We start from the raw sequence: 26,531 nt of genomic DNA on the forward strand, positions 1-26,531 counted from the left end.
CTTTTTTTCCTTGAATTCTGAGGGTCATCATTTATTTTAAGGTCCAATTGTCATTAACAAACCTTTAACTGACTTTTGGGAAAAGGCTCACATCATAAAACCAACAAACACTTTCCAAAATGGCAAAAAAAAAAAAAAAAAATTAAGAATGAAGAAATACTGTTTACTGGCAAAACAAAACATAGACTCATGTTTTCCACAGTGATCAATATTTTTTTATTTCCTGATGAAGCAGCTTTCCCCCAAAGAACAACTTCAGTTTCGAGAAACCCAAACAAAATATTCTTTAAATTAAAAGCCCTTAATAATCAAGTCAAAAACAGATGTCTGTTAGGTCCTTAAAGTGATTACTGTTAGATTATAGACACGCGGATGAGTTTCTCCCACATCCACAGCATGTCCAGCATGTCCACTAGTTCTCAATCCTTCTGTTTTCTCAGTAATGGTCAAGACAGAGAAGCAGCAATGGAAGGGCAGCTTTCATTCACACTGTCCCGCTTGCATGAGAAACTGATGGAAGAGATGAGATCAGCCAGCTGTGTTGTTTATTCTATTTTCCCTTTTACAAATGAACACATCCTTAACTAATCAGATTAAGTAACCTTAAAAACCTACCATCTGAACCTAGACTAAATGTTCATTATGTTCTGCCATATTATAGTCAAAAAGGATGCAATTTTCAAAAATCTAAATAAAATATCAAATGATAAAAGAAAATGAGTTCAGTTTGTTGATGCAATCAATGAATGGAAGCAAACTAAAGTAAACATTCTCTGTGTGTTTTAGGAGGGTTTGAGTTGACATTTTGGATGAATTACACAGATCAATTGTATACTGCAACTGAGGAGCAGGACAAAATGCAGTCTCTCTCACACACACAAACATTCATGCTCATTCTAGGGCCTTTAGCCTGGTGAAATGTGAAATGAACTGTGGCTAGATGTTGCCTGGTGGGCATCTGTGTGTATGTGTTTGTGTAACTATAGCTCTGAGGGGGAATTGCACTGCTGTCCAGAGGTTTCACCCAGTTTTTTCTGGAGGATCCGGTACCAACTGGTTCTTACTCTTTGATCTAAAAAAAATATAAACATTTGCAGTATTATCAAGCATCATATTCTCATGATGCAATATCAAAAAATGCTGATGAATACAAAATGACAATGTGCTTAGTGGGAAAAGGTGGATATGTACTGCCTTTTACCTCTGTGACAACTCCAGCAGCAATGGTCGAGCCCACATATCTCAGCATGAATCGTCCCAGTTCTTTATAGTCCTTATAGAGCTCCAGAGCCACAGGCCTCTGTGTTTGAATCTCCACCACAGCATTCTGTCCTTTACTCAAACACCTGCACAACATTTATACACCATCAACATCAAGAAGACAATGCCTCTTCAGTAGAAACACTATTCTGAACCATTGTTAAAAAAAACTAATATTTACATTTTATTTTACCTCAGCTTTATTTATATCACCAACAATTATTTTTAATAGTTTTATAGGTTTGGAACAACAGGAGATTTAATAAATAAATGATCGTGTGCACAAATATGATTCCATATTATTAATCTACTTACTTTGGTTTCTTCTTGAGAACTTCTCCACTGCTCTTGTGTAATACACTGACTAACTTCCTAATAGTGGCCGGTTCGCTTACGGTCTGATAATGTAACAGTACCTGACAATCAAACACAAAACACAAGCAAATGTTAACAAATGCACTTGCACATCCATCATATACACACACCTATACATACATACACACATATATATATATACAGAGAGAGAGAGAGAGAGAGAGAGTCTGAACAGAGCATTTCCTCACCGGGAAGCCTTGCGTGATGGGAACTTCTATATTAAAGAGTAGAATTCTTGCTCGGAATCTAGTACAGGCTCTGATGGCCTCTTTAGGATCACAGAATATACATCCAACACTAGAAAGAGAAGATATAGTGACAAGAAAAGCTCATACATGATCATACAGAATCAACAGTGCCCAGAGTTTTTAACACCGGTGTTTCTTTGCACACTCACTTTATTTTGATAATGTCCATGCCAGTTACAGTTAGACTGACGTGATCACCAGCAGCTGCCCAGTCTAAAGCTTCATCATGAAGAGTGATGCCTAGAGACAGACAAACTGCATTTTAAGGATGTATCAATTAAAAAAAAAAAAAAAAAATAATAATAATAATATGCATAATTTATGCCAATTAGTGCTAGGTGATACACTACCATTCAAAAATTTTAGGCTGGTAAAATCTTTGAAAGAAGTCTTTTAAACTTACCTAGGCTGCATTTATTTTATTAAAAAAAAAAAAAAAAAAACAGTAAACAGTAATATTATGAAATTTTATAACAATTTAAAATAATATTTAAAATGTAATTTATTCCTGCGGCGACAAAGCAGTATTAAAAAGTGCTAAATTTACTGACAATAGTGTACATTTCCATAATATTCATTATATGTATTAAATAATGTTTTTTGCATTTTATTGCTACATTAAACATATAAACAACTATTCTGACCAGTCACAATACTGTGCATCCCTACTACATGCAGCATCCATTCCTTAGGCACAGAACTGGAAAAAAAGCACTAAAAAAGGTTTAAAGCAATGTAAGGATTATTTAGTTATTAGTAGCAGTATTGTACGGTCTTTCATGACAACACCAGAAGGGGGCGCTGTTGCATATCCTCCTAAAGCAATGCCTATCTCTAGAAGCTGATAAAGCTATGTGTTTACCTTTAACAGTACAGGTCTCATTAGGAGGCATGGCCAGAACTTTATCTCCTGTCTGAATGAAGCCAGCCTCAATCTTCCCCGTCACACAGAACCCAGAGCCCTGATCTGAAAACAAGGGAGGCTGTTTAGGTGATCATAAAGTAAAACGTCTCTTAACTGGCTATAGTGAAAGAATTAAAAATAAGGGTTTGTTAATTTTTTGGGTTTCATTTTTTAAATAACAAGGGAGTACATGGAAAGAATCAACCTTGATATTTGTGCATTTAGATTTTATGTTGGTTCCCATGCTGACCTTTGAAGACGTCTGAGACACAAAGCCTGAATGGCTTCTCCACTGACCTCTGGGGAGGTTTAAACGCATCTGCAGACAGATAGAGAAAGAGATGAGGAACGATGCAGTACTCTAAAGGTTTTCTGTTTGCCTCATCAAATTTTGATGAGTCAAAGTAAAACTGCTGAGGATTCTCACAACTCAGCCACCAATCAGATCACAGAATCACAACACAGAGCTTCTGCGAAAATCATTACAGCAGAGTATTCTACATTCTTACACACACATCTATGTACATGAACACAGAAGCACGCATGCAAACATTTAAACATGCCAAATCAGATTTTTGAGCCTAGTGGATTTTTTTTTTTTTTTTGATGCAACTTAAAAAAAAAAAAAAAAAAAAAAACTGATAATTAATTTGCATAATTTTTGAAGCAGAAAAACACTAGGGCAGAAATAACCATTTCACATATCTAAATTTGGTCAATTTAGAAAGCCGCACCTTCTACAGACCATTTGATCGTTAATTACTCACCCTCATTTTGCACAAACTGATTTTCCCACCCGAAAACAGAAAAAGATTTATCAAAATGTCAAAGCTCCACTTTACTGATTTCACCTGTTTTTTTTTTTTGTTTTTTTTTAATAATTAAAAAAAACATATTATATGTGCATATATACACTGAACAAAATTATAAACCCAACACTTTTGCAATTACTCAAAAAATTAAAATAGACACATACAAAAAACAAAAGTGTTGCGTTTATAATTTTGTTCAGTGTATGACATCTTTGTTTGAATGCTGTCCAAAACAAATACACAAAAAATTAAAATGGACACATACAAATGTTTGTACACAAACACACACACCTATCTGTTCCAATAGGCATGGCCCAGTGTACCAGGCTGTAAGATCTGCAACTTTACTCCTAGTGGTCAGATTCTCTCCTGATAGGCCGCTGGTAGGGATGTAAAACACATCGGAATCCTGCAAAGACAAGCACGTTTGTAACACATGGCACAGATCATTTCCATAGTGGATCAAATCAACAAGCTGAAAGCAACCATGAAATGTTGCTTTACATTCCCTAACCACTCATCACCCGTGTTTTTACTGGCCACAGAACAGTAACACTGAATATATATCTAATAACACCTTGTGCTGGTACATCACAGGTACATATCAATACAGTTAACTGCAAAAACATCTAATGTAGATCTATAAAATGTGTCAAAGATAAATTTAGATCAACTAAAATACTAGAAAATTGCAAAAGAAACCGATATGCACAATAGTCTCCATTGTTGTCATACAGAGCTGCATTTACACTGAAAAATTATAAGAATCTCTCATGTTGGCAAGAAATAGCACATTGTACTCATAATATTTTAGAAACTAGACACTAGAAACAAGTTGAGCAAAGCTGAAACTAGTAAAAAGCTGAGGCCTGCAGTAAGTTTCTCTTCCGTAGCCCATATTTCGTTATTACAGTGTAAGAATTCTCTTCTATTCTTGTATGGTTTTGAAGGAGTAGTTTATATAAAATTGAAAAAATCTGTCTTTTTTTTTTTTTTTTTATTAGTCATCCTTATATTGCTCCAAAGCCATCCATATATATATTGATTCGGTTCAAACAAAAAAATGTTTTGTATTATGCAGAATATACAAATTGCCCTTTTGCAAGACTTTTTAACATAATGCATTCATAATTCATATGGATTTGATTTGTGCAAAAGTGAAAATATTCCCCTCCACCACAGCCTGATTTTTGCTTAATAAAAAAAAATAGGCCATGTTAAAATGTACAGCAAACAGGTGTGATGTCAAATGTTTTATGAACATTTCTGAAGATTTTCAACAATTAATAGCTTAAATTTCAATCTAATCCTCACATAAAGCTATATCGTATCACAATTTCATAAAAACAGCACACTGGACATTTTACAAAACATATTCATGTGTGTTCCATGAAAGCAAATGAGTCATAAGGGGTTCATCAATAGAAAAAGTAAAACTTTTGCGGGAGAAGAGGTAAACCGTTTCTTTAATATGCATTTGCAGCACACAGATATAGAAAACCAGAAAAGACTAACAAGAATCAGCCTGCAAGCTAATATTGTGTAAGATTCAATCAGAAACATGTATGTGAAAAACATATTTTTAAAATGCAGTTTCTGGATGTGTCATCAATCAGATAAAGCCTCACTTTACCTAGAAGTACTAACAGACAAAAATCATGCACCTAAAGGGTTACTTCACCCAAAAATTTAAATCCTGTCATCATTTACTCACCCTCAAGTTGTTTCAACCCTGTATAAGATTATTTCTTCTGTTGAACACAAAATAATTTTTTTTGAAAAAATACAATAAAATAAATAAAAATTGATGTGCTACCCATATTTTTCAAAATATTTTCTTTTGTGTTCAACTGAAAAAAAGAAACTCATACCGGTTTGAAATAACCTGACGGAGAATAAATGATGACAGAATTTTCATTTTTGGGTAAACTATCTCTTTAAATGAAAAAAAAAGAAAAAAAAATTGGGGGCAAATTACTAAAGGACAACATGTAGAGGGGCAAAATATATAAACATCCTTCATGTGCACAGCCTACATTACCTTAAAACCAGCCTGCTTCAGAAAGTGACCGAGCTTAGAGACGATATCCCGGAACCTCTCCTGCTGCCAGTTCACCTGCAAACACACACACACACACACACACACCCGATGTGATGAGCAGGAGTGGTGGGAGAGGGATTGAAGCCGAGTTCTCAGACATAAATAAAATCATGATTGACACTGCAATCATTACTTTACCACGTTTCTGCCACCACGCCTACACCCCAGCCCCAAACTGTTGACAGCAACGGCAAGCTGTGTGACTCCGAGAGATCGAACAAGCAGGCCGTGCTCACGGGTCTGCCCCCCCGCCTCGAACCCAGCCTCAAACTCCCCACGGCTGGCATCTACGACTAACACAGCCACATCTGCCTGCAAAACACACACACACACCACCTCAGACAGTCTGAGACCAGCATCCACCACTAATGACACCTGCCAAGGCACCCAAACACCAAAGTATTAAATGTGTTTCTGCGTATTTCTGTAAAGTCAACATCAAAATGCCGTTCACAAACCATTTTACTTTAATATTGTGATGTATAATATTGACCCACTTTTATTTGTATTTGATATCTAATTTTATATATATATGACATTCATTTTATATAAATATTGATATTATTTTATTATATTTGTGTGTGTGTGTATATATTTATATAAAATTAGATATCAAATACAAATACAGCAGAATCTATCTGTAATCTAATATAATCTATATTACAGATTCTCAAATCAGTATTGCTTTGTCATGTCAATTTCAACTTTCGACATCATACAGTAGTAGTCTAGACCCAATACACACCCACCCTCAATATACACACACACCCACTTGCCCCCAAAAACCCTTTCTCAGCAGACTGACAGGAGGAAATGAGTAAATCCGGTCTGCACAATGTGACTAATTTCACTCTATTCTTTTGGAGGTATCAGCCAAATCCAAACACACACACTCATATACAGAGTACTAGTGGTGGTGGCACCCAAATCCACAAAGAACGAGTTTCATTGAGACTTTACTGTGCACAAGAAATCATGCAAAGACATCAGTTGTCCTCTCATCAACTCGTGTGCACGCAAAAGTGAGTAGGCAAATGAAGAACAGGACTTTATTAAAAGATTAATTCAACCAGAAATTAAAATTAGGTCATTTACTCACTTTCCTGTCACTCTAAATGTGTAAGACTTTTATTATGTGGAGACATTCTGAATAAAGTCCCGTTTGCCGTGTAATTACAAAACTGAAGACTAAAGCTTTCAAATTTCTAAAAACACACCATGAAAGTACCATAAAAGTGGTTCATATGACTTGTCCAATAAATTCCAAGTCTTCTTAAGTCATACAAAAGCATTTTGTGAGAAACAGAACTAATTACATCACTGTTCAATGGTAATTTTCCCCTGCAGTGAGCTGTTAACCACCGTGGCCATACCATTGAGTCAGTTAGCTGAACTTGAATCAGTCCGATTTGTCAATGATTCACTAAGACCATGTTTTACCCATAACAACTGCTTCACTAAAGATCCAATGCAACAGAATGATTCATTCATGAATCAGACAGTGCTACAGCATTTCTCTCATGAATACACCAACGAGTTACAGTAGGGCAGATGTCAAGATTCTTAGTGAACCACTTTTTTAGTTTGAAATTTATGTCCAATTCAAACACAAAGGTATTATATGGTTTTATGAGATTGGGAATATAGTGCACAAGTTGTATGGACCACTTTTATGATGCTTTTGCATTTTTTTTGAAGAATGACATATTTAGTTGCTGCTCATTGCAAATGCTTGAAAAAAAAAAAAATATATTCGGTGTTGTGGGGAAGATTTAAGACAACATGAGAAAATTTTTATTTTTGGGTGGACTACACTAAGTGGAAGTACCTGGGCCGCCCCTGTGATCATGTTCGGAATGAAGTCTTTATGTCCTGGTGCGTCCATCAGAGTAATAACTTTTGAGTCAGTCTCAAACTTTGTCATGCCCACATCCATGGTCACTCCTCTATGAAAAACAAACAAACAAACAGATGATAAACAAATAAATCTTGGTTTGGGTCACTTTAACCAAACGGAATTGACACCTGAATGTGTTTTTATTAAACTTACCTGTCTCTCTCCTCTCCTGTCTCGTCCAATACCCACGCATAAGCAAATGAGGCCTTGCCAGCTTTCTTGGACTCCTGCTCATATTTATGCATGGTTCTCTTATTAACGTTCCCCAGCAGATATAACAGATGACCCATGAGAGTGCTCTTACCAGCATCTACATGACCTACACACACAAAAACAAAGTTCAAGTTTCACATTCACTGCATATATACTGGTTTTGTTATCTAACATAGAGACATTGGGCATCCAAATACTTTGGGGGAGGACTTGTATTCCTTTTTCATCGGGTAATTGGATTAATCAAAAGAATAATACACCAAAGTATAAAGTGGATGATAATATGGCGGGACTGATAGTGGTAGAGAGAATAGCATGCCTATGACCACCAGGTTGAGTAACGGTTTTCCTCCTTGTCTCTTCTCCAGTTCAGCACGGATGTTGAGCTGCTGTTTGCTCTTTCCAGTTGGTCGAGTCGGGGTCGGGGCGGCAGAGTCTTCATTCATAGCCAATGATTTGGATGGGGTCTCTGTTGTTGGTGCAGCGGTGACCTCTGGACTCGGCCCTCTGCGAACTGATGGGGCAACAATGCCGTTTTCTTCCGCACTATAAAGACGCAAAATCAAATGTCACCTCAGAATTTTTAACATGGCTTGCTGTTTATTATTCTTGTTCTTAAAGTCAAAGTCAGTTAATTTGACATGAACAAGAACAAGGCCTGACCCCAAACTTTCTGAAAGCTAATATATATGTTTTGTGTACTGAACAATCTACATTTTCAACTTTTTAAACTCAAAATGCCAACATTTTGTTAGTAAAAACCTACAGATTTCTACTGAAATGGAAAGCCTGTGTGAAAATTTCAGCATGAGTCCTCTAACAGCGATTTAAACAAACTGTTTGCCATTTAAACAAACTGTTAAGAACAAACTAAGCAAATTAAATGAAAGTACACTGGCTGTTCCACCTGCAGATACCCCTACACCCTTTCTACTGAGCTCATTGGGTGTAGTCTGTGGCTGAAGGAGTGGAGAGTGATGGGCTGTGGGTTTCTGTTTATGAGTGTGTTAGATTAATCTGCATGCACCAGCCATCTCTGTGGTTTTCTGCTATGCCAGAATGCAATGCAGGTAGACAAACTTGGTCTGGTTTGGAGAATGAATTCTGTATTCTAAGGGCAGATCTTTGGTATTCTGTGGATAGCATATAACAAAGACAAAGGTAATTTTTTCCATACATTTCAAAAAAGCATGCAAATCTCAATTCCACTACATCAAGACTCAAGGCAACCATCTAATTAGCAATTTATCTGACAGTTTTATCCAAAGCGACTTACACTTTCTATTACTCTGGTGTCATGCTGAAAAAACATAAAAAAAATGTAAATAAAATAAAAATTACACTAGTAATGTAATAAATAAATCAAAACTAGATTAAATTAAAATTAGAACTTTTGCAATTGAGGGACTTAAACACAACTATTAAAAAAAGGTTCAAATATTCACTGATGCTCCAAAAGCAAATTCGATGCATTAAGAGCCGGGGGTTGAAAACTTTTGAACAGGATGAAGATGTCCAAATTTGTCTTATTTAGTTGAAATATCTTTTTTTTTCTCCATTTAGTACTGCCCTTCGGAAGCAACAGAAGATAATTGCATGTTTCCCGGAAAACAAATTAAGTACAATTTACCATGAGTTTTTACCCCGGGCTCTTAATGCACCATGTTTCCTTCTGGAGCATCAGTGAATGTTTGAACCTTTTTAATAGTTGTGTTTGAGTCCCTCAATTGTCCTCAATATGAAAAGATGGATCTAAAAATCATACACCGTCACTGCTGAAAAGGGTCCAAATATGCAAAAGATGCTGGAAAACTGAAGAATCTGCAGGACATGGAGGATTTTTCTGAAGAACAGTGCTTGGTTTAACTGTTCAGAACAAACAAGCGACTCATGAACAAACATCACAAAACAAAAAACAGTCGTGGATCATCCAGGTAACCACACACAGTATTAAGAACCAAGGGTTCACAAACTTTTGAATGGGGTTATTTTAATAATTTCAGCTATTTTTTCTTGTTGACTATGTAAATTATCTTACTCAGGACAGTAATAAATAAAAGATAAAATGCATTTTGTATGATTTCCGTTATTTTGTTCAAATTATTCACAATTTCACAGATTCTGCAAGGGGTTCCCAAACTTTCGCATGCCACTGTATTGAGCTAAAACTACATCACATACTATTAAATATCTTTTGAGTGACTGAGCATTTCACTAGTGTTCAGTCTAGACTGACAAATCACTGAAAACGTGACATCTCTTGTGTGATTAGGACACGGTGATACAGTGCATTTATTACAGGGACAGTCCCTGTGGAGTGAGCTGTGGTTAAACGCTTTGTTCAAGAGTGAAAGATGGTAAAAGAACACATACTGTAGTTTGCAGAGCGCCCCCTTATAAGGTTTGAACCTACGATGTTTGGGTTAAAAGGGCAGATCTTCAAACCACTTCCACGTTACCTCAATTGGCTTACCTTCGCACATCAAAGCCCATGGTCTGCTTCTTGCCTGACACAGTCATGCGGGCAACCTTTGGGACAACCTCTGCTTCAACACGACTCTCTGGAGCCTCCCGTGCTTTAGCTAGAATGTAGAAAACAGCATACATAAACTAAATTTGTTGATATTTAACTTTAATATTTCAAAGGAATAGTTCACCCTAAAGAAATTTTACTCACTCTCAGGCCATCCAAGATATAGATGAGTTTGTTTCTTCATCAAAACAGATTTGGAGAAATTTAGCATTACATTTCTTGCTCACCAATAAATCCTCTGCCGTCAAAGCCACAAGTAATCCACACGACTCCAGTCCATCAATTAACATCTTGTGAAACGTAAAGCTGTATTTTTAATAAACAAATTCATCAAGAATTCTCTATACATAATATTGCTTTCTACTGTAAAAAAAAAAAAAAAGAAAAAAAAAAAAATAGTTGTCTTGTCTGAATCAGGAGAGAAATAAGCACAGATGATGCACTGTTTACTAAAACAATCCAGATTGTTTATAAACAAATATGTTGGCAGATTTTGATTTGAGAGGATAACTAGAGATGCACTTTTTCACTGGAGAAAGCATTTTTATGGATTATATTTTGGCGAGAAGCGACGATTAAAGGTTAAATTGCCTTGATGGATTTGTTTTCTACAAACACAAAGCTTTTCACGTCACAAGAATTTCATTGATGTTTGTATCAGCTGTTTGGACTCATATTCTGACAGCACCCATTCACTGCAGAGGATCCACTGGTGAGCAAATAATGCAATGTAATGCAATTTTCTTGGATGGCCCAAGTGTGAGTAAATTTTCAGCCAATTTAGATTTTTGGGTGAACTATTCCTTTAAACATTTTTTTTTTCCATAAACTTTTTTCAGAACAAAGCATGCCTTTTGCACTATACTACTTTGAGAAAATATATGACAGTGTATATTTTATGAAGACACGTTTCCTGTTTGGTACAGTTTAAAGGGTTACTCATTTTCAGATGAGCAGATGTGTCAGTGCACTCGACATGCGCTGAGCCTTGTTTTCTCACTATCTTACTGAAATTCATGAGTCAACTCCTCCACACTGCACCAAAACAGGCTCTCAGAGCCAGAGAGGGGGAAGGGATGAACAAAAACGAGGATGAGTATTTTTTTTGTCCCTGTAAGGTAAGGCTGCAGTGAGTGCTCAGTGTCTTGTCATAGCAGTAGAGCCGTTTCAGTGGCAACGGCCACAGCCAGTCATCTCTTACTGAGCAGCGAACGCTATGGCCAGGAAAGGGTTAACTCCGGCACGTCACTCGTACTCCCACACTGACTGTGCACTTCCAGCACACAGAGGGTTAATGTGCTAAAATAATGCCACCTCTAACCCCCAAGAACAAAAAGGATGAGAAGAAAAATATGAGAGTATATATATAGATATATATATAAAGTTTTGATGGAAAGAAGCAACAGGGAAAAAACAACTTTGAATTTCTAGAGAATTTGCGTCTGACTCACCTTGGGGAAAAAAACATTGATCTTAATCATTTTTAAGGTATCATAACGTGAGAATGTACATGTTTTTGCATTGTTATATAAACTAATGTTAGTAATTATATAAAAATAACCACCATACAAATCCCCAGAAGTTTTTGAGTTTGAATGGCCACACTGGAATGGACTTTACACACACAGAGCTCAAGGCGACAATAAAACACACACACACACCAACACACACACCTGTTACAGGGACAGGAAGTGCTGGGGAATGTAGATATCTGTTCACCTGCTCTCTCTCTCACACACACACACACACTCAGCCACACCCACAAAATATCTCTCATCTGAACACACACATTCATACACTCAGCAACACTTTACACACAAACCACACCCACACAACATATCTCCTCACACACCCGCCAGAACGCTCTGTGCTGCCAAATTCTGACAAAGAGCTCCAACACAACATAAATTGCAGTTAGAACAGCAAATACAAGTTTAAAAAATAAATAAACACATAAATAAAATACAACCAACAAATACAAAAAAATAAATAAAATGCTGCCATTTTTTTCATTTGCATTTTCTGGTGGTCAATAAAAAAAAAAAAAAAAAAAAAAAATATTTGATGTGAGCAACAGTTAACATGCATCACCAAACCATTATTACTTTAAAAGCATTTATTATTAATACTTTCCTTAAGCCACATTCACTATTTAAATTCACTCCTGATGAATTCCATTTTTTTTTTTTTTTTTGTATTTCCTACATACATATCATTTATACATTTACTTTACCTTACTGAGTACTTACTATGAATACACTCTGGAAATATTGTAAATGTTAGCTATCGTGTCAATAAAGCATTGTTGACTCAGACTCTGTGTCTGATGTTGTTCAAAAGAGCATTACTCAACTATGATGACAATAAAAACAGGTAGAAAAATTCTATACAGGTAGTACAAAAACAAACAAACAAAAAAAAAAAACACCTGAGCCACACACCCTTCAGGATATGTAAATGTGTTCTTCCTAGAGAAACGGATCCAGGACTATTCAAACACCAGTGAGACATGATCCCACCTGATTATCTGCCATCTCACTTACTCGCTGTCAGTGACTGTACACACATCTCTCACTCTGTTCTTACTCCATCTTTCTAGATCAGTGAACTACCTGCTATCCCTCACACCCCGTTACATTATAATTACATTATAAACCAAATACATCAGAACAACCAAGGTAGAATCACAGTAACAAAATGCAAGAAATAAAGCAATAAAATAATAATAAAAAAATCTAAATAAAAGTACAAAAGAAAAAAGTACAAAACAGTTGTATTCCATAATAACACACTAACTAAAGAAAAAACTAAAGAGTGTCTAACTAACGAGGTCTGGAAAGCCAAATCAAATGTGTTGGACATATTTTTGTTTCAGTAGGGGGCACTAGTGTAACAAGTCCTGGAAAGAAACAGGACAATTAACCCATGCAAAAACCCAAGGAGGAACGGTCTACTTTCCAAAACATTTACAACCTACATAATATTCTCTTCAGGTTATCTTTCATCCCCTTCTTTTCCATATCAGTTATTTTATTGGGTTGAGTGTAGCACTGCTGTCCCATAACTATAGGGGAACCCCCGTACACTCACCTCACTACTGCCATTCAAATATCCTCAATTCACAATGACATCTCACACGCTATTACAGATTTTCTCACATACAGCCTTGGCCATTTGGTACACACCTGCTGAAAAAAAAAATACATGAACATGACGCACTCAGATGCATCCCACACGGTTCTTAATTAAACTCTTTCATAAACAGGGAAGGGCAAAGGTTGACAAAGGCCTAAAAGTCTGCACGAATGGGAAATCTTCAACACCTCCATCTTTAAAATACTACTTAAAAATAGATTGTAACAACCTAGCAATACTTTTTAGTTTCCAAAGAAACTGTAAATGCAATTGCATCATTAAATGCATTGCCCTAATTGCCCTACCATGATGCTAGGGTGAAGCTAGGCATTGTGAGTGAATTTTAGCACAATGCTAATAGCTAGGGTGTTCAGGACAGTAACTAGGTCGTTTATAACATTTTTTGAATCTGAGTAATTCAGTGTTGTTATTTTAAACTACAATTATTAAAAAGGTCATATGATCTTGCTAAAAAGAACATTATTTTGTGTATTTGGTTTAATGCAATGTGTTTATGCAGTTTAAAGTTCAAAAAAACTTTATTTTCCACATAATGCACATGTACATAATGTACACAAAGTTCATCATTCTGAGAAGCAAGGTGTATGCTGATTGGCCAGCTATACAGTGTGCTGTGATTGGCCAAATACCTCAAGCGTGTGACGAAAATGTTACGCCCCAACAACCCTCTACGGACACCTTGGCAATTGAATCGCCAATGGCTAGTAAATATTTTAGTTTACTTGCCAGACTGAGATAGATATATATTTGAAAAATGGCACAGTTTTTTAAATATCTGAAAGTACACTATTAACATCAGTCAGTCAAGCTTTATAATAGAACCTTTAGCAGTTAGAAATAAACTTGATAACCATGTTTGAATGCATATTACTAATTTTAACTGAACATTTTAACTGAACTGGTGATGGTGCTTTTTTATTCATTCAGTGTTTCTGTTAAAAAAAAAAAAAAAAAAAATTTGGGGGGAAAAAAACCTAACAAAAATACTGATAGGATAATAATGATACGAATTCTAATAATAAGAACTATAAAATACACTAAGGATTACTAAGGTTTAATGAGCTGCTGGATTCATGAATATTAATCAGGTTTTGTGTGTTCACGCGAACTGATTTGCTGAAATCAAAATAGGGACGATAATAGGTGCGCGTCAGCCAATGAGATTGCCGTTTGTGCATTAACTCCACCCACTACCGGAAAACCCGGCTATTCTTAAAAGCTGAAGACTTCCATAGGAACGCCTATTTATTTTGACAGGAAAATACAACAAAGAATATTGTTTAAATGTAGCGTGTCAATTCACTCTCTCTCTCTCCGTGTGTGAGAGAAAGCGACGGCAATTTGTGCGCCTTTACACTAGAGTTTACGGTACTTTAAATACAGGTGCACTGCGCATCCATTGAGATGAACTGAGAAATATCACAGATCGCCTGACAAATTGTGAAACTCTGAAAACCCTCAGTCAGAGAGCACTCGCGAGTGAAAATATATATGCGCTAAAATTATACTTAGCCTCCAACTAACACACTGGCGAGTAAAATCGGAGAATTTATTAGCCATTGGCTAATATTAGACATCATTTAGTCGCCAGAATGAAGATTTAGTTGCATATGCGAGTGATTTACTCATGCAATGCAGAGGGTTGACTAAACAAAAACAGAAAAACCCATCCGGCGCGACGAGACAAAAACATTAAAACCCATTATAAAACGAGGCATTTGTTGCATCCAGTGGGGACATAATTATTGATTATAATGATTTATACTGTTTTTACGCGTCCTGTTGCAATCAGAGAAATGACAAACAACATGTGCTGTGCTTTACACTGCTCAAAACTTGTGTTTGAATTGTCAGTGGCAAATTCTTTAAATATGAAAACATACTTACAGGCTGTAAGTTAGAAATGCCAGACTGTCCTTGCAAAGTTGGAATTGCCCCACTTTATAAAAACAGCTGGCATTGGAGGCTACTCTCCCAGGTTCAGGGAATAGTCCTCCATAAAATGCACTGCACACACATAATATTTGGTTTGAACTGTTCAGGAATAGTGTTGTAAATACAACTTAACCACTGATTTCTAGTTGTGTCCTCTTTTGGAAGCCCAAACAAAGTAGTTTTGCTTTCACAACCAAACACAGCATCTCCAGGAAATGGCACTGGCGGCAGCACCAATACTACAGCAAGAATAAAAATCACGCCCTCGTATACATTTAGGCAGTGTTATGCAAATCTTCCCACACAGTGACGTAGACATGTGGGGGCATATTTAAATGAGCCGTTTTAGGAAGGCTTCTTTTATAAAGAATATCTCTTTGGGTTTGAGACTTTAGTCTTTGCAACTTTAGGGATCTTATCTATGCACAAACAGCTTGTAATGCTCCAAAGAGAAAGGAAAACATGAAATCGTATCATATGACCCCTTTAAAAATGAATTTCATCCATTAAAAAAAAGTTACAAATAAAAAAATATTAGATGAAACTATTAGAAATATCAATTTAAACTAAATTGATATAGAAATAAAAAATAAAATGACAAAAGTACATACAATTAAAAAAAACTAAAAAAAAAACTAAAACTAAAACTAAAAGCTTATTAACAATAATAATAATATAATAGTTATATAAATGACACTGGGGTTGTTAGCAAGTTGCTAAACACTTCAATGGGTCTCCGTGAGAGTTAAAAGGATTAGGTTGTTGCTAAGGCTTTCTTAATCTGGGGTGCATTTCCCAAAAGCAACTATGCTTACAAGTTCCATTGTTACCAACAGAGTTCAACAGACCTTGGTTGCAACCTTAGTTGGTTAATGATGCTTTTGGGAAACACACCCTTGAATGGGTATTCTATGTAGTCAAAAGCCATTGCTAAGTGATTGCGAAGGTTTTCATAGATGTTTTTAGCTTGTTGCTATGTTCCATATAGGATATTCTGGGAGGCTGCAAGGGTGTTGCTAGGTGGTTGCTTTGGCTCTAGGAATCGATTTTAGTTTTGCTACTTAGTTAATTACTTTACCAAATTAAAAAAACAGCCATGTTATCATCCGCCATGTGAAATATAAATAAATAAATAAATAAACAAACAAACAAACAAACACACACCACACTGATCATTCAGAAAAGTAAGCAACAAGCCACAAGACTTGAGGTATCATCTCAGTAACACAAACTGCTCAGGACGAATTGCGTGCCAAAGCTTAATTGCTAGTGTTTGGGGTGCTTTCAAATCTGTGACTCCAATCATGATGCCTAACTTGGCAAACACCACTAATAAACCTAATTGGAAATTCTAATTCTTACTTTGAGCTGAATTAAATAGGTATATAGATTAATGTACATGAAGCATGTACAGGTCTCCAGTCTAATAGGGTAAAATAATCTCTAGTTCTACTGACACGATTCAAGGGAGAACAAAGTATGTGAAAACAAGAAACAGTGTGACAGATAGAGAGAAAACTAGCTACAAATGATCTTTAATGACACTCTCAAATAGGGTCAATAAGCTCTCTCGTTCTCGCTCTGACCAATCTATGTAGTGCTGCATGTCTCGCAGCACAGGCGCAATGACATATTACCATTTCTGCAAAAGCCACAAAGTGCAAAAAAGGGAGAAAACGTCAAAGAGCAGTAGCAGGGCCAGCTGTGAACCAGTCACTCTTTCCTGTGTGGGTGGCAAAAGAAGGCAGAGAAAACAAAGGGGGAAAAAGGGATAGATGACTTGAGGTGGTCAGAAGGCAAAGAGATAGAATTTGCAAAAACGGAGTGAAAGACAGCAAGTGTGAAAGGTGAAATGCACCATGTTTTCAAACGCAGGCTTTCACCCACGCTTGGCTTGGCAAACAGAGAGTTAACAAGAACACGTGAGAAAGAAAGATAAAAACTGTGTGCACTCAAAGCACCCTAACAGTAAAACAGGATTTTTACATGTTCTGAAGAAAACAGTGGACATTGCTCATGCAAAACTTCAGAGCCATCGTTGTGCTAGAGTTTTCCAGGTGTTTGCCAAGGAGTTGTAAGAAAGTTGCCAAGGATATTCAAAGAGGTTATAAGGTTGCTGCTTACTGTTCCAAGTCAAAAGAGCCCATCAACAAGATATTCTAATCTCTAGATATGGCACAGGTCCCTCCTTTCATTTAAGTCTAGGGGATTTTCAACAGTTTAATTGTCTAGGAGATGCATAAGTATGATTTTTGATAGAAATTTAAAAACACACCTTTCCTCAAACTGCAAGATCTGAGGTACCATTCATGTGTGACCCAAACTGTGCAGGAAAGGTTACACATCAAAGTTTAATATTTAAAAGGTTCAAACAAAAGAAACGTATAATTTACTCACCGTCACGTTGTTCCAAACCCGTATGATGCTAAATATTCTGATATTATTTTTTTTTTTTTTTCTTCATAAAATGAAAGACAATTTTTGGACCCTACTGAGTATCATTGTATGGACAAAAATAGTTGAACACTTCAAAATGATGTATTTTGTGTTCTGCAGAGCAATGGGAGTAAATGATGAGTTCATTTTAGAATTTTCTGGATCTTTAAAGGGGTCATATGATCTTGCTAAAAAGAATATTATTTGGTGCATTTTGTGTAATGCAACGTGTTTATGTGGTTTAAAGTTAAAAAAAAAACACATTTTCCATATAATTTACATTTTTGTTGCTCCTCTATGCCCCGCCTTTTTAGAAACACTGTGATTTTTACAAAGCTCATCATTCTGAAAAGCGAGGTTTGCTCTGATTGGCCAGCTATCCAGTGCGTTGTGACTGGCCGAATACCTCAAGCGTGTGACAGAAATGTTACGCCCCTTACCATACTGTGGTGCTGTGTCCCAACGCGACGAGACAAAAACAATGAAACCCATTACAAACGAGGCATTTCTTGCATCCAGTGGGGACATAATTATGGATTATAATGACTTATATTGTCTTTTTACGCGTTGCGTATCACCACGCATAAACAATAAAAGCAACCGCTACTCTACACTGCTCAAAAATCACATTTGAATCATCAGTGGCAAATTCTTTAAATATGAAAACATACTTACAGGTTGTGAGTCAGAACAGCTGGCATTGTAGGTTCAGGAAACAGGCCTCCGTTAAATGTGTTGCTCACACACGAATATTTGGTTTGAACTGTTCTGGAACAGTGTTGTAAATAAAACGTAACCACTGACTTCTAGTTGTGTCCTCTTTTGGAAGCCCAAACAAAGTAGTTTGGTTTCACAACGAAAAACACAGCAACCCACAACATGGCAGCGGCAGCAACAATACTACAGCGAGAATCAAAGTTACTCCTCCTTTCTTTGCGTGAACATTTGGGCGGTGTTATGCAAATCTTCCTACACAGTGACATAGACATGTGGGGGCATGTTCAAATGAGGCGTTTTAGGAGGGAGTGGACGAGTCTCAACTTTTATAAATAATATCTCTTTGGGTTTGAGACTTTAGTCTTTGCAACTTTAGGGATCTTATCTATTCACGAACAGCTTGTAACACTCCAAAGAGAAAGGAAAACTTGAAATCGCATCATATGACCCCTTTAAGATAATAATTAAATCTAAAAAAAAAAAACACTAATAATTAACCCTTACATTTAATATAGACATATAAAAACCCAACAAAAACTGTCAGTTATTAAATGTTAAAAAAGAAATGTCTCTTAATTGATTCTTTCAGTTTATTTAGGCTTAGCTAAATCTAATTCACCAATAATCCCAATCAACACCCTCTTTTCAAATGATTATCAGGATTAAACTGCTTTTGGAGACCAGGTCAGTGTGAAACGAGGAAATAAAGCTTAAATGTGCATGGCGAGTGTGTGTGTGCTTTCAGACCATCTTCAGATCTGTGCATGTGTGTATCATCTCCCGTGGTGGATGGTCTACCACAATGAAAGCAAAGCCTTTGGCAAATCTCTTCTAATGTGCTCTGGGTGTGTTAACATCTTTATGTGGCCACAAAGATGCTCTGTTTTATATGTACATATGCGTGTACATACACAGTCAAGCAGACACAATGTAAGTGATAAACACCACAAGCTAACACACCCTTTAAAGTAAGCAAAAAAACAAGCTCAGCCTCAAAACACACATCATGTTCCCCTCCAGCCCCACAAACATCTCAACATCAATCTCAGAAATGAAACTGGAAAATCTTTATTTCAGAATATATACAAAACTTCATGGCCACAGCAGTCACATATGTACATTAGTGCTTTAAAACAAATTAAAAATGCAAGCAAATAAACAAAACTGAATTGAAAAAAATATGAAAACGTGTATTGAACTTTTATTATAGTAACTAAAATGCACTTTTACAGTGCTGAGTGTCTAACACGTAATAGGAAAAATTCCAGGTGTCCCCCAAACCCAAATGTCTTCCCTCTTTCTGTGTTGGTGGTAAACCAGCACTGCACCTCATTTTAAAAGGCAGCAAAACAGCTGTAGAGAGAATCTGTTGTTTTTTTCCTGTATTTTTGCATTGTTCTATGCTCCTACTATGTATTTTCTTTTCTTTTCTTTTTTTATGTAAGAATGTAAGCATAATTTGTCAAAATGTCATAAAACTACATAAGTACAAAAATATAAATTTAGCTTAATCATTTTAAAAAGTCTGAAAATCTGAAAATTGACATGAAAAATTGAAAATATGAAAGACTTTAAAATTAATACTAAATCACTATCTGAGGTTGTGATGTTTCGGACAAAAAAAGAAAAGCAATTTTTAACTTTCCAGTGTAACGTTAGCTATAAATAAACACAAAAAATTAGAAAATACAAAAGTATACAGTATTATATGGGCAATGATATAAAACAGCAGTCTCAGTGCTTTTAATAATTTCAAGGCTCAAATGTACAAACCATCTGAGTGCTGACTTATGATTAACATCTGAAATTTCATATTTCCTAAAATAACGAACACTAATCTATTCAGTTCATTCTATATACATTACTATTCACCATTCAGTCTGACAGCTTCTCAATATAGCCTTGCTCCTATGGATTATGGCAAAAATTGTGGCTGTGGCGTGTAAAACATAAAATAAACCTTAGCTGCAAAACCCAAAGAGTTCCGACTGATTTTTGGGAGATGTTAAAAATGCACTGAAAAAGGTGCTAAAAAAAGAAAGAAACTGGACAAGTCAGTCTCGAGTAAAAGCTTTTCTCTGATTCGCTTTGACTATGTCATCCGGAGAGGGTGTGTCGAAAGAAAACGGGGTGATGTGATGAAGAGGTGGACACTGCACTCGTTCTTTCACTCTCTCCATCTGTCTGCTGTATAAGAAAGCATTATGAGTCGCTCTATTGCGCTGACTTTTCTCGTTTCTCACACGCACACACATCGCTAATGCAAAAATCGACGGTTTAGCAAATACACGTTTTTTCTGACTAGCAGAGATGTGGGAAAAACTCAACAGGGTTGGTGAGCCACCATCGGGAGATGTTTGGGACATGAGTGCGCTAAGATCGACGCTCTGATTTAAGCTTAGTGGGCGGGGCTTATGTACAGCTGCTGCAGATTTGTTTGATGCTTGATTAGACCCATTTTCACTCTTAAGTGATGCAGTGCATGTTGGGAGTTGCGGCCCAAGTGACGCTTGGTGTTGGGACATGAGGACGGACAGGGATGGTGCCTCTGAAAATCCAGGAGAAGCATTTGCATCAGATGTTCGGATAAGGTTTTGAATGTTTTGAGGACAAGTTGTATGTGAATTATGCGCGTTTTGGAGTCCTGGCAAACTGTCATAGAGTTTGGGACTGTTGTCCTGATGCTCCTGGATCAGCTCAGCCAATGAAAGGCTTCCAGAGCTCTTTGCTTGCCCAGGTACTCCCGACAGTCCACTGCTTTGCAGGACAGAGCTCAAACTTCCTAACGAGACAGGAAGAGGGGCGGATGGCTTGGAATCCTGCAGCGCTAGACTACTGAGAGAACAGGTTAAAAGAGATGAAGATGTCACACCCAGACCAGCTGGGACAGATGTGCCCAAAACGAGACCAGAAGAGAGAGTCGCACCAGAGCCAACAGACAAACCGGAAATAGGTGGGACACTAGGACCCTGAGAAAGCATTGTAGAAAGTGGGGCAGCAGGACCAAGAAAAGAACCAAAAGGACTAGTAGTGAGGGGAACTGTGTTATCCAATGAGAGACCAGTGGAGGGAATTAGTGGAGGAACATTTGTACACTTCTGTTCATGCACAGCTATTAGTTGGGCCAGTGAACTTTGTCCTAAAGTAGACTGCCCACCATCACTAACCAAATTCTGACTCGAAACCACTTTTAAATGGTCTTTTCCCAAACTTCCCAGACCAGGGGGAGGATTCAGAGCAGCAGGTATGGACTTGTTTGGGTCAGGCATGGCTAACAGATCACTGAGGTTGTAAGATTGATTGCTGTTTCGTTTGCATGAACGTGCACTCGATACAGTCTTAGTACTATTGTGTGATGAAGGAAATAAGGCTCCTCCTTACGAGGGCCAATCGTAGTCAAAGAGTGCAACAGAGAGGATGAGGAAGGTGATCGAATTTCATTGGTTGGCCGAGACCACAGAGAAAGCAAGAAAAAGGCAATACATTATACACTTTAAAATTAAGGACATCAGTGATTTACGTTTCATTTATACACATAATAATAAAAATAATATTAGTTAATATTTGTATGAGTCTTATTAGTCATAGTATCTTTTAAATTATTTTAATGTATTATTATTATGATTATTATTTATTTATAGCCTCCAAGACTGAAAAATATTTTAGGTTCTCCCCAGTTTTGGAAAAAACCTGGAATTTAGTATTCCCCCTAAGACCTCAGGCCAACTTTGTGGGGTTTTTTTTTTTCTATCTGTGGTCTTGAAGTGGTTTTCATTTTCATTTTAGATTAAAATTCATAATAGAACACATTTATAAGTGGAAGTAACACTGAGTATTCTGGTGTGTAGGGTTGTTTTATTTGGTGATGTGTATTGGTTTTGGGTGGAAGGGTGTGTATGTGTACCTTTCTGTGGTGCAGCTGTGGTGATAGGCTCGGGCTGTGAGTTGATTCTGGCTGGAGGGGCGTGTGTATTGGTGTTCTCCTCAGTTAGAATAAAATCAAGGGCTCTTTGAGGGTCACAGTCATATTTCAGAGCTGCCTGAGTTAATGTGGAGTCTGGAATTGAATCTCCCAGCACGGCTCTCATCTGATCCAAACAAGAATACAACCGACCTGTCCAAACACAAACAAACAGGACAATAAGGACAACTGATAAAAAACATTCCCAGCAGAATATGTTAACATTTCTTAACACAACTGTTTATGTGCACACAAAGCCATCTAGGAATGTGCAAAACTACACTAAGATAAGATGCTGTCCTTTTAAACTTTTTATTCATCAAAATCCCCCATAAATTTATTTAAGGTTCCACAAAACATATTGAGCACAACAACTGTTTTCAACATTGATAATAAAAATAGATGTTTCTAGAGCAGCAAATCAGCATATTAGAATGATTTCTGAGGATCATGTGACACTAAAGACTGTCAAAGTAATGGCCGCTGAAAATTCAGTTTAGCTACCACAGGAATAATTACATTACATAATAAAATATATTAAATTGTAATAACATTTAACTATTTTGACTGCAGAGCACAAATTCCATAATTGGCTACATGTCACATCATCATTCACTTTAAATTACATATACTAACAAGAGCATTATACACAGCAGAAAATATGCATGTGATTGTCTTGATTAGAGATGCACCGATACTGAATTTCTCTGCCAAAACCGATAGTAGATTATTCAAAATGATATCTGCTGATAACGACAGTTTGATTTTCTTAAGGAAAAAAATCTCTTCTTACCGATGCTGTTAACTACACAGGGAACCCCATCATTTGGCACATATACTAAAGGTTAAAATTAGCAACAGGGCTATTATATTCAACTGCTATTTATTTTCAGATATCATATTTACACTCAAATAAAATTAAAATGTCTGTTTGCAACTCATTTGCACACAGTCTGTCTTCATGCCAGATTTATTCAGACATACATATATAATTCTAAGTAAAAAAGCTCCGTGTAGTAGTTGAATGATTACATTAGACAGGATACATTTTGGTAAGCTATACTGTATCTTTCAACATACCTTCCTTTCCGCAGCTGAAACACTGATTGAATGATTACATTAGACAGGATACATTTTGGTAAGCTATACTGTATCTTTCAACATACCTTCTGATGCTCGTTCATGTTTATTTTGAGCTATAACTTATTAAAGTGGAAGAGGCTCACACTCTGTGCTTCTGCTTGAACTGAGGTGCTACAGCGATCCGTCACGTCAAATTTAAAAGTGTCAAAATGGCACCAAATAATGTTTGGTGTTGAGAAAATCTGCAAATCTGGCAACCCTGGCTTTAATTACGGGTGTCATAGGGTCAAATAGAGCCTGCTTTATTGTTGCTATTTTTAACAGTTAATGTAGTCACGTTAATTCTGACAGTCCAAAATTCAACAGTGAGGTTTTTATTCACACAAAGTATGAGTTGCAGTCTGACACATTTTTTATTGACAGCATATAATCGGCTCTGATCATTGTTCAGAATCAGCCGATGGCAAATAATTTAAAAAATTGCTTTTATCAGCCGCTACCGATTATTGGTTGATACATCTCTAGTCTTGATGTCAATAAACTTTAACTAAACTTCATTCTGGAACTCTATAGTAGCAATAGGTCTATCTTTTAGACTGTCTGCCCTCTAAAATCCTCTGAGAAGTGGCATTTCTATATTAATATTCTCTATATATCTCTCTATACTGGTCCGGGTGTGTGTTCACGGTGTGTGTGCACTTTGGATGGGTTAAATGCAGAGCACGAATTCTGAGTATGGGTCACCATACTTGGCTGTATGTCACGTCACTTTCACTTTTTTGTCACTATATTCATATTCTCTCTATATATCCTTTAAAGCTCTACTATTAAAAATATTGAAAATATAAAAACTAGATAAACTTACTAGCCAACTAGACCACTAGGTGACCATCTTAACCCATAAAGTCAGTGTGTACCTTGCTGTAGTGGGTCTAGTGTGCTTGCAACAGTGTCAGAGGTGGGCATCTCCTCTTCCTCCTCCTCATATTCTGCCTCTTCCAGGGTCTCTACGTGTCGAGCCTGCCTCGAGTCTTGACGTGAATAGATAAACTGTGCGGCTATGAAAAACATGAATCCAAAAACATCATAACAGACAAAAGTTAACTTTATCCTTATTATACAGTTAATGATTCAACATGTGAAAGGATTAAAAAAATGGCAAATGGCATTGCAATGGGTAATACTTTACATACACAGCCAGTAAAATTCATAGATTACTGGGTTCAAACCAAATCTATCAATTTAATCAAGCAAATATTGCCAAAAAGATATGCAGATGATAATTAAACAATCTTCAAATTAAAAATATAAATTACATTACTTATGACTTATCTAAATGACTGTGCCCTCAAAATTATACATTTATTTAATACTAAACACAAACCAGTGGCAGGAGAGATGCAGTAGTCATCTTCCACTGACTGCCCGTACATGTCATCATCCTCAAAGTCTATGAACAAGGACAAAATAGAGACAATTCTGTTATATTCCTAGTTAGTTAAAGTAATCCTGATGCATCAACAAACAGAAAAGCATTGATGGGGCCAAAAAAAGCTTTGCTTAGTTCTAAGAGGAGTTATCAATAAAACTGGCAGTCAAAAAGCACAATACAGGGTTAAAAAAAAAAAAAGAGTAAATTTATGAATCCTAAGAAGAAAAAGAAACCAGTTGTTATTAGTCTTATATAAGCTAGAGATAGATATAAAGTATATATAAAGAAATATAAAAGCAAGATGTAATGTAACGTTAAGTGTTGGCTGTGTTTACTATTTACTAGATACTACTATATGAGTTTAAAAGCACAGAACTCGTTATCAGGTGCACAGTACAGCTGTTACCATCTGAAACAGTGGCAGGACAGTAACTAGTCTGTCATAAACTGCAGCAATGAACGCTGGATAAATAAACCAGCTAACTTAGTTAGCAATCATACAGGCCTCCTTACATAAAAGCGGTTAAATATCATATTCCCCCAATATACCTTCGTCGTAGTTATAACCTCGGACATTCCTGTGACGGGACATTTTTTGTTCGACGGCGTTCTTTCACGTGAACACAGTAAACGAGGCAAGAAATCAGTTGTTAGGGTAAAGTTCAGACATACGTCTGTGCAGCCATGTTGACGGCCAGCAGGAACAGAGGCGCGCATGCGCAGTGAGAAAATACGCGGGCTGCAAAAGCAAATTGAAATTTAGAGTTCTAAAAGCCTCTAAAACTGTACGAAGGAGATTTGAGATTAAACAGTTATGTTTTTATGGAAAGCAATAATTTTATAACTAGAATTTAGACGGATATTATAGTTAAAATGTTACGTTTTGTACGTTTTCATTTTGAGAATAAGAAAATATTTAGACAGATATAAATATATGTCTGCTGTAAACTTTGCAAAGTGACAAAAATAGACTTTTTGTTCTACAATGTGAATTATTGAGCCTTTATAAATCAAACATTACTTAAAACACTGACATTGTGTAGCCTATGTAAAACAAAATTTATGACAAGATTAATTTTACAGTTGCATGACAGTTGGGGAACCACTGACAATGGGTTTTCCAGACATAAGTAGCCTGTCTTTAATGTGTATATGTTTCACTTATTGTCATGTGTTTAATTGGTCTTTTAACCTCCATACAGCTGCCCAAGTGGAGAAAAAATCCCCAGTCAGGTTTATCTGTCCTTGGAACACAAGACTCAGCAGCTGCAAAACCTGCTCCTGGAAACCACCTTCAATCTTCCTCCTCCTCTCGGCTGTATCAGATTTTTAGGATCTTGATCTTTCAGTTTCAGTACTTAATAATGACCCTAAAACTGTGGAGGAAAATCAGCTTAGTTCCCAGTTCATACCTCCTAAATGATTGTTCACACTGGGCTATAGGAAACATAATGTGAATTATAAAAAT

The 26,531-nt window shown here is 36.5% G+C and overlaps 1 protein-coding gene across 2 annotated transcripts; it reads right to left on the reverse strand.

The window, feature by feature from the left end:
* Positions 1-192: 192 nt before the first annotated feature.
* On the reverse strand, positions 193-25,801 carry LOC109056343 (HBS1-like protein). Of its 2 annotated transcripts, XM_042713436.1 has the most exons (18): positions 25,613-25,795; positions 25,016-25,081; positions 24,549-24,689; positions 22,492-22,701; positions 10,284-10,392; positions 8,130-8,356; positions 7,751-7,916; positions 7,529-7,646; positions 5,870-6,012; positions 5,641-5,719; positions 3,891-4,008; positions 3,038-3,106; positions 2,746-2,850; positions 2,033-2,123; positions 1,824-1,932; positions 1,576-1,676; positions 1,202-1,346; positions 193-1,072 (listed from the first exon to the last, which is right to left on the reverse strand). In XM_042713436.1, the coding sequence occupies exons 1-18, from the start codon at positions 25,653-25,655 to the stop codon at positions 1,061-1,063; spliced, it is 2,052 nt and encodes a 683-aa protein (XP_042569370.1). In that variant the 5' UTR covers positions 25,656-25,795; the 3' UTR covers positions 193-1,060. The 2 variants fall into 2 exon arrangements, with proteins under 2 accessions (XP_042569370.1, XP_042569369.1); XM_042713435.1 differs by lacking the exons at positions 193-1,072; positions 1,202-1,346; positions 1,576-1,676; ... (9 more) ...; positions 8,130-8,356; positions 10,284-10,392 and adding an exon at positions 19,633-21,960 and having other exon boundaries at positions 25,613-25,801.
* Positions 25,802-26,531: the final 730 nt, after the last annotated feature.

The sequence above is a fragment of the Cyprinus carpio genome, chromosome A23 (genome assembly GCF_018340385.1).
Source record: "Cyprinus carpio isolate SPL01 chromosome A23, ASM1834038v1, whole genome shotgun sequence".
Classification (NCBI taxonomy): Eukaryota; Metazoa; Chordata; class Actinopteri; order Cypriniformes; family Cyprinidae; genus Cyprinus; species Cyprinus carpio.

Excerpts from the sequence above, each read along its gene's own strand:
- LOC109056343 (XM_042713436.1), bottom strand. The coding sequence starts at position 25,655 with ATGTCCCGTCACAGGAATGTCCGAGGTTATAACTACGACGAAG. Across the intron at positions 5,720-5,869 it reads GTTGCTGTCAACAGTTTGGG|GCAGGTGAACTGGCAGCAGG; the intron begins GCTGGGGTGTAG and ends GTGTGTGTGTTT. Across the intron at positions 2,851-3,037 it reads TGTCTCAGACGTCTTCAAAG|ATCAGGGCTCTGGGTTCTGT; the intron begins GTCAGCATGGGA and ends CCTTGTTTTCAG.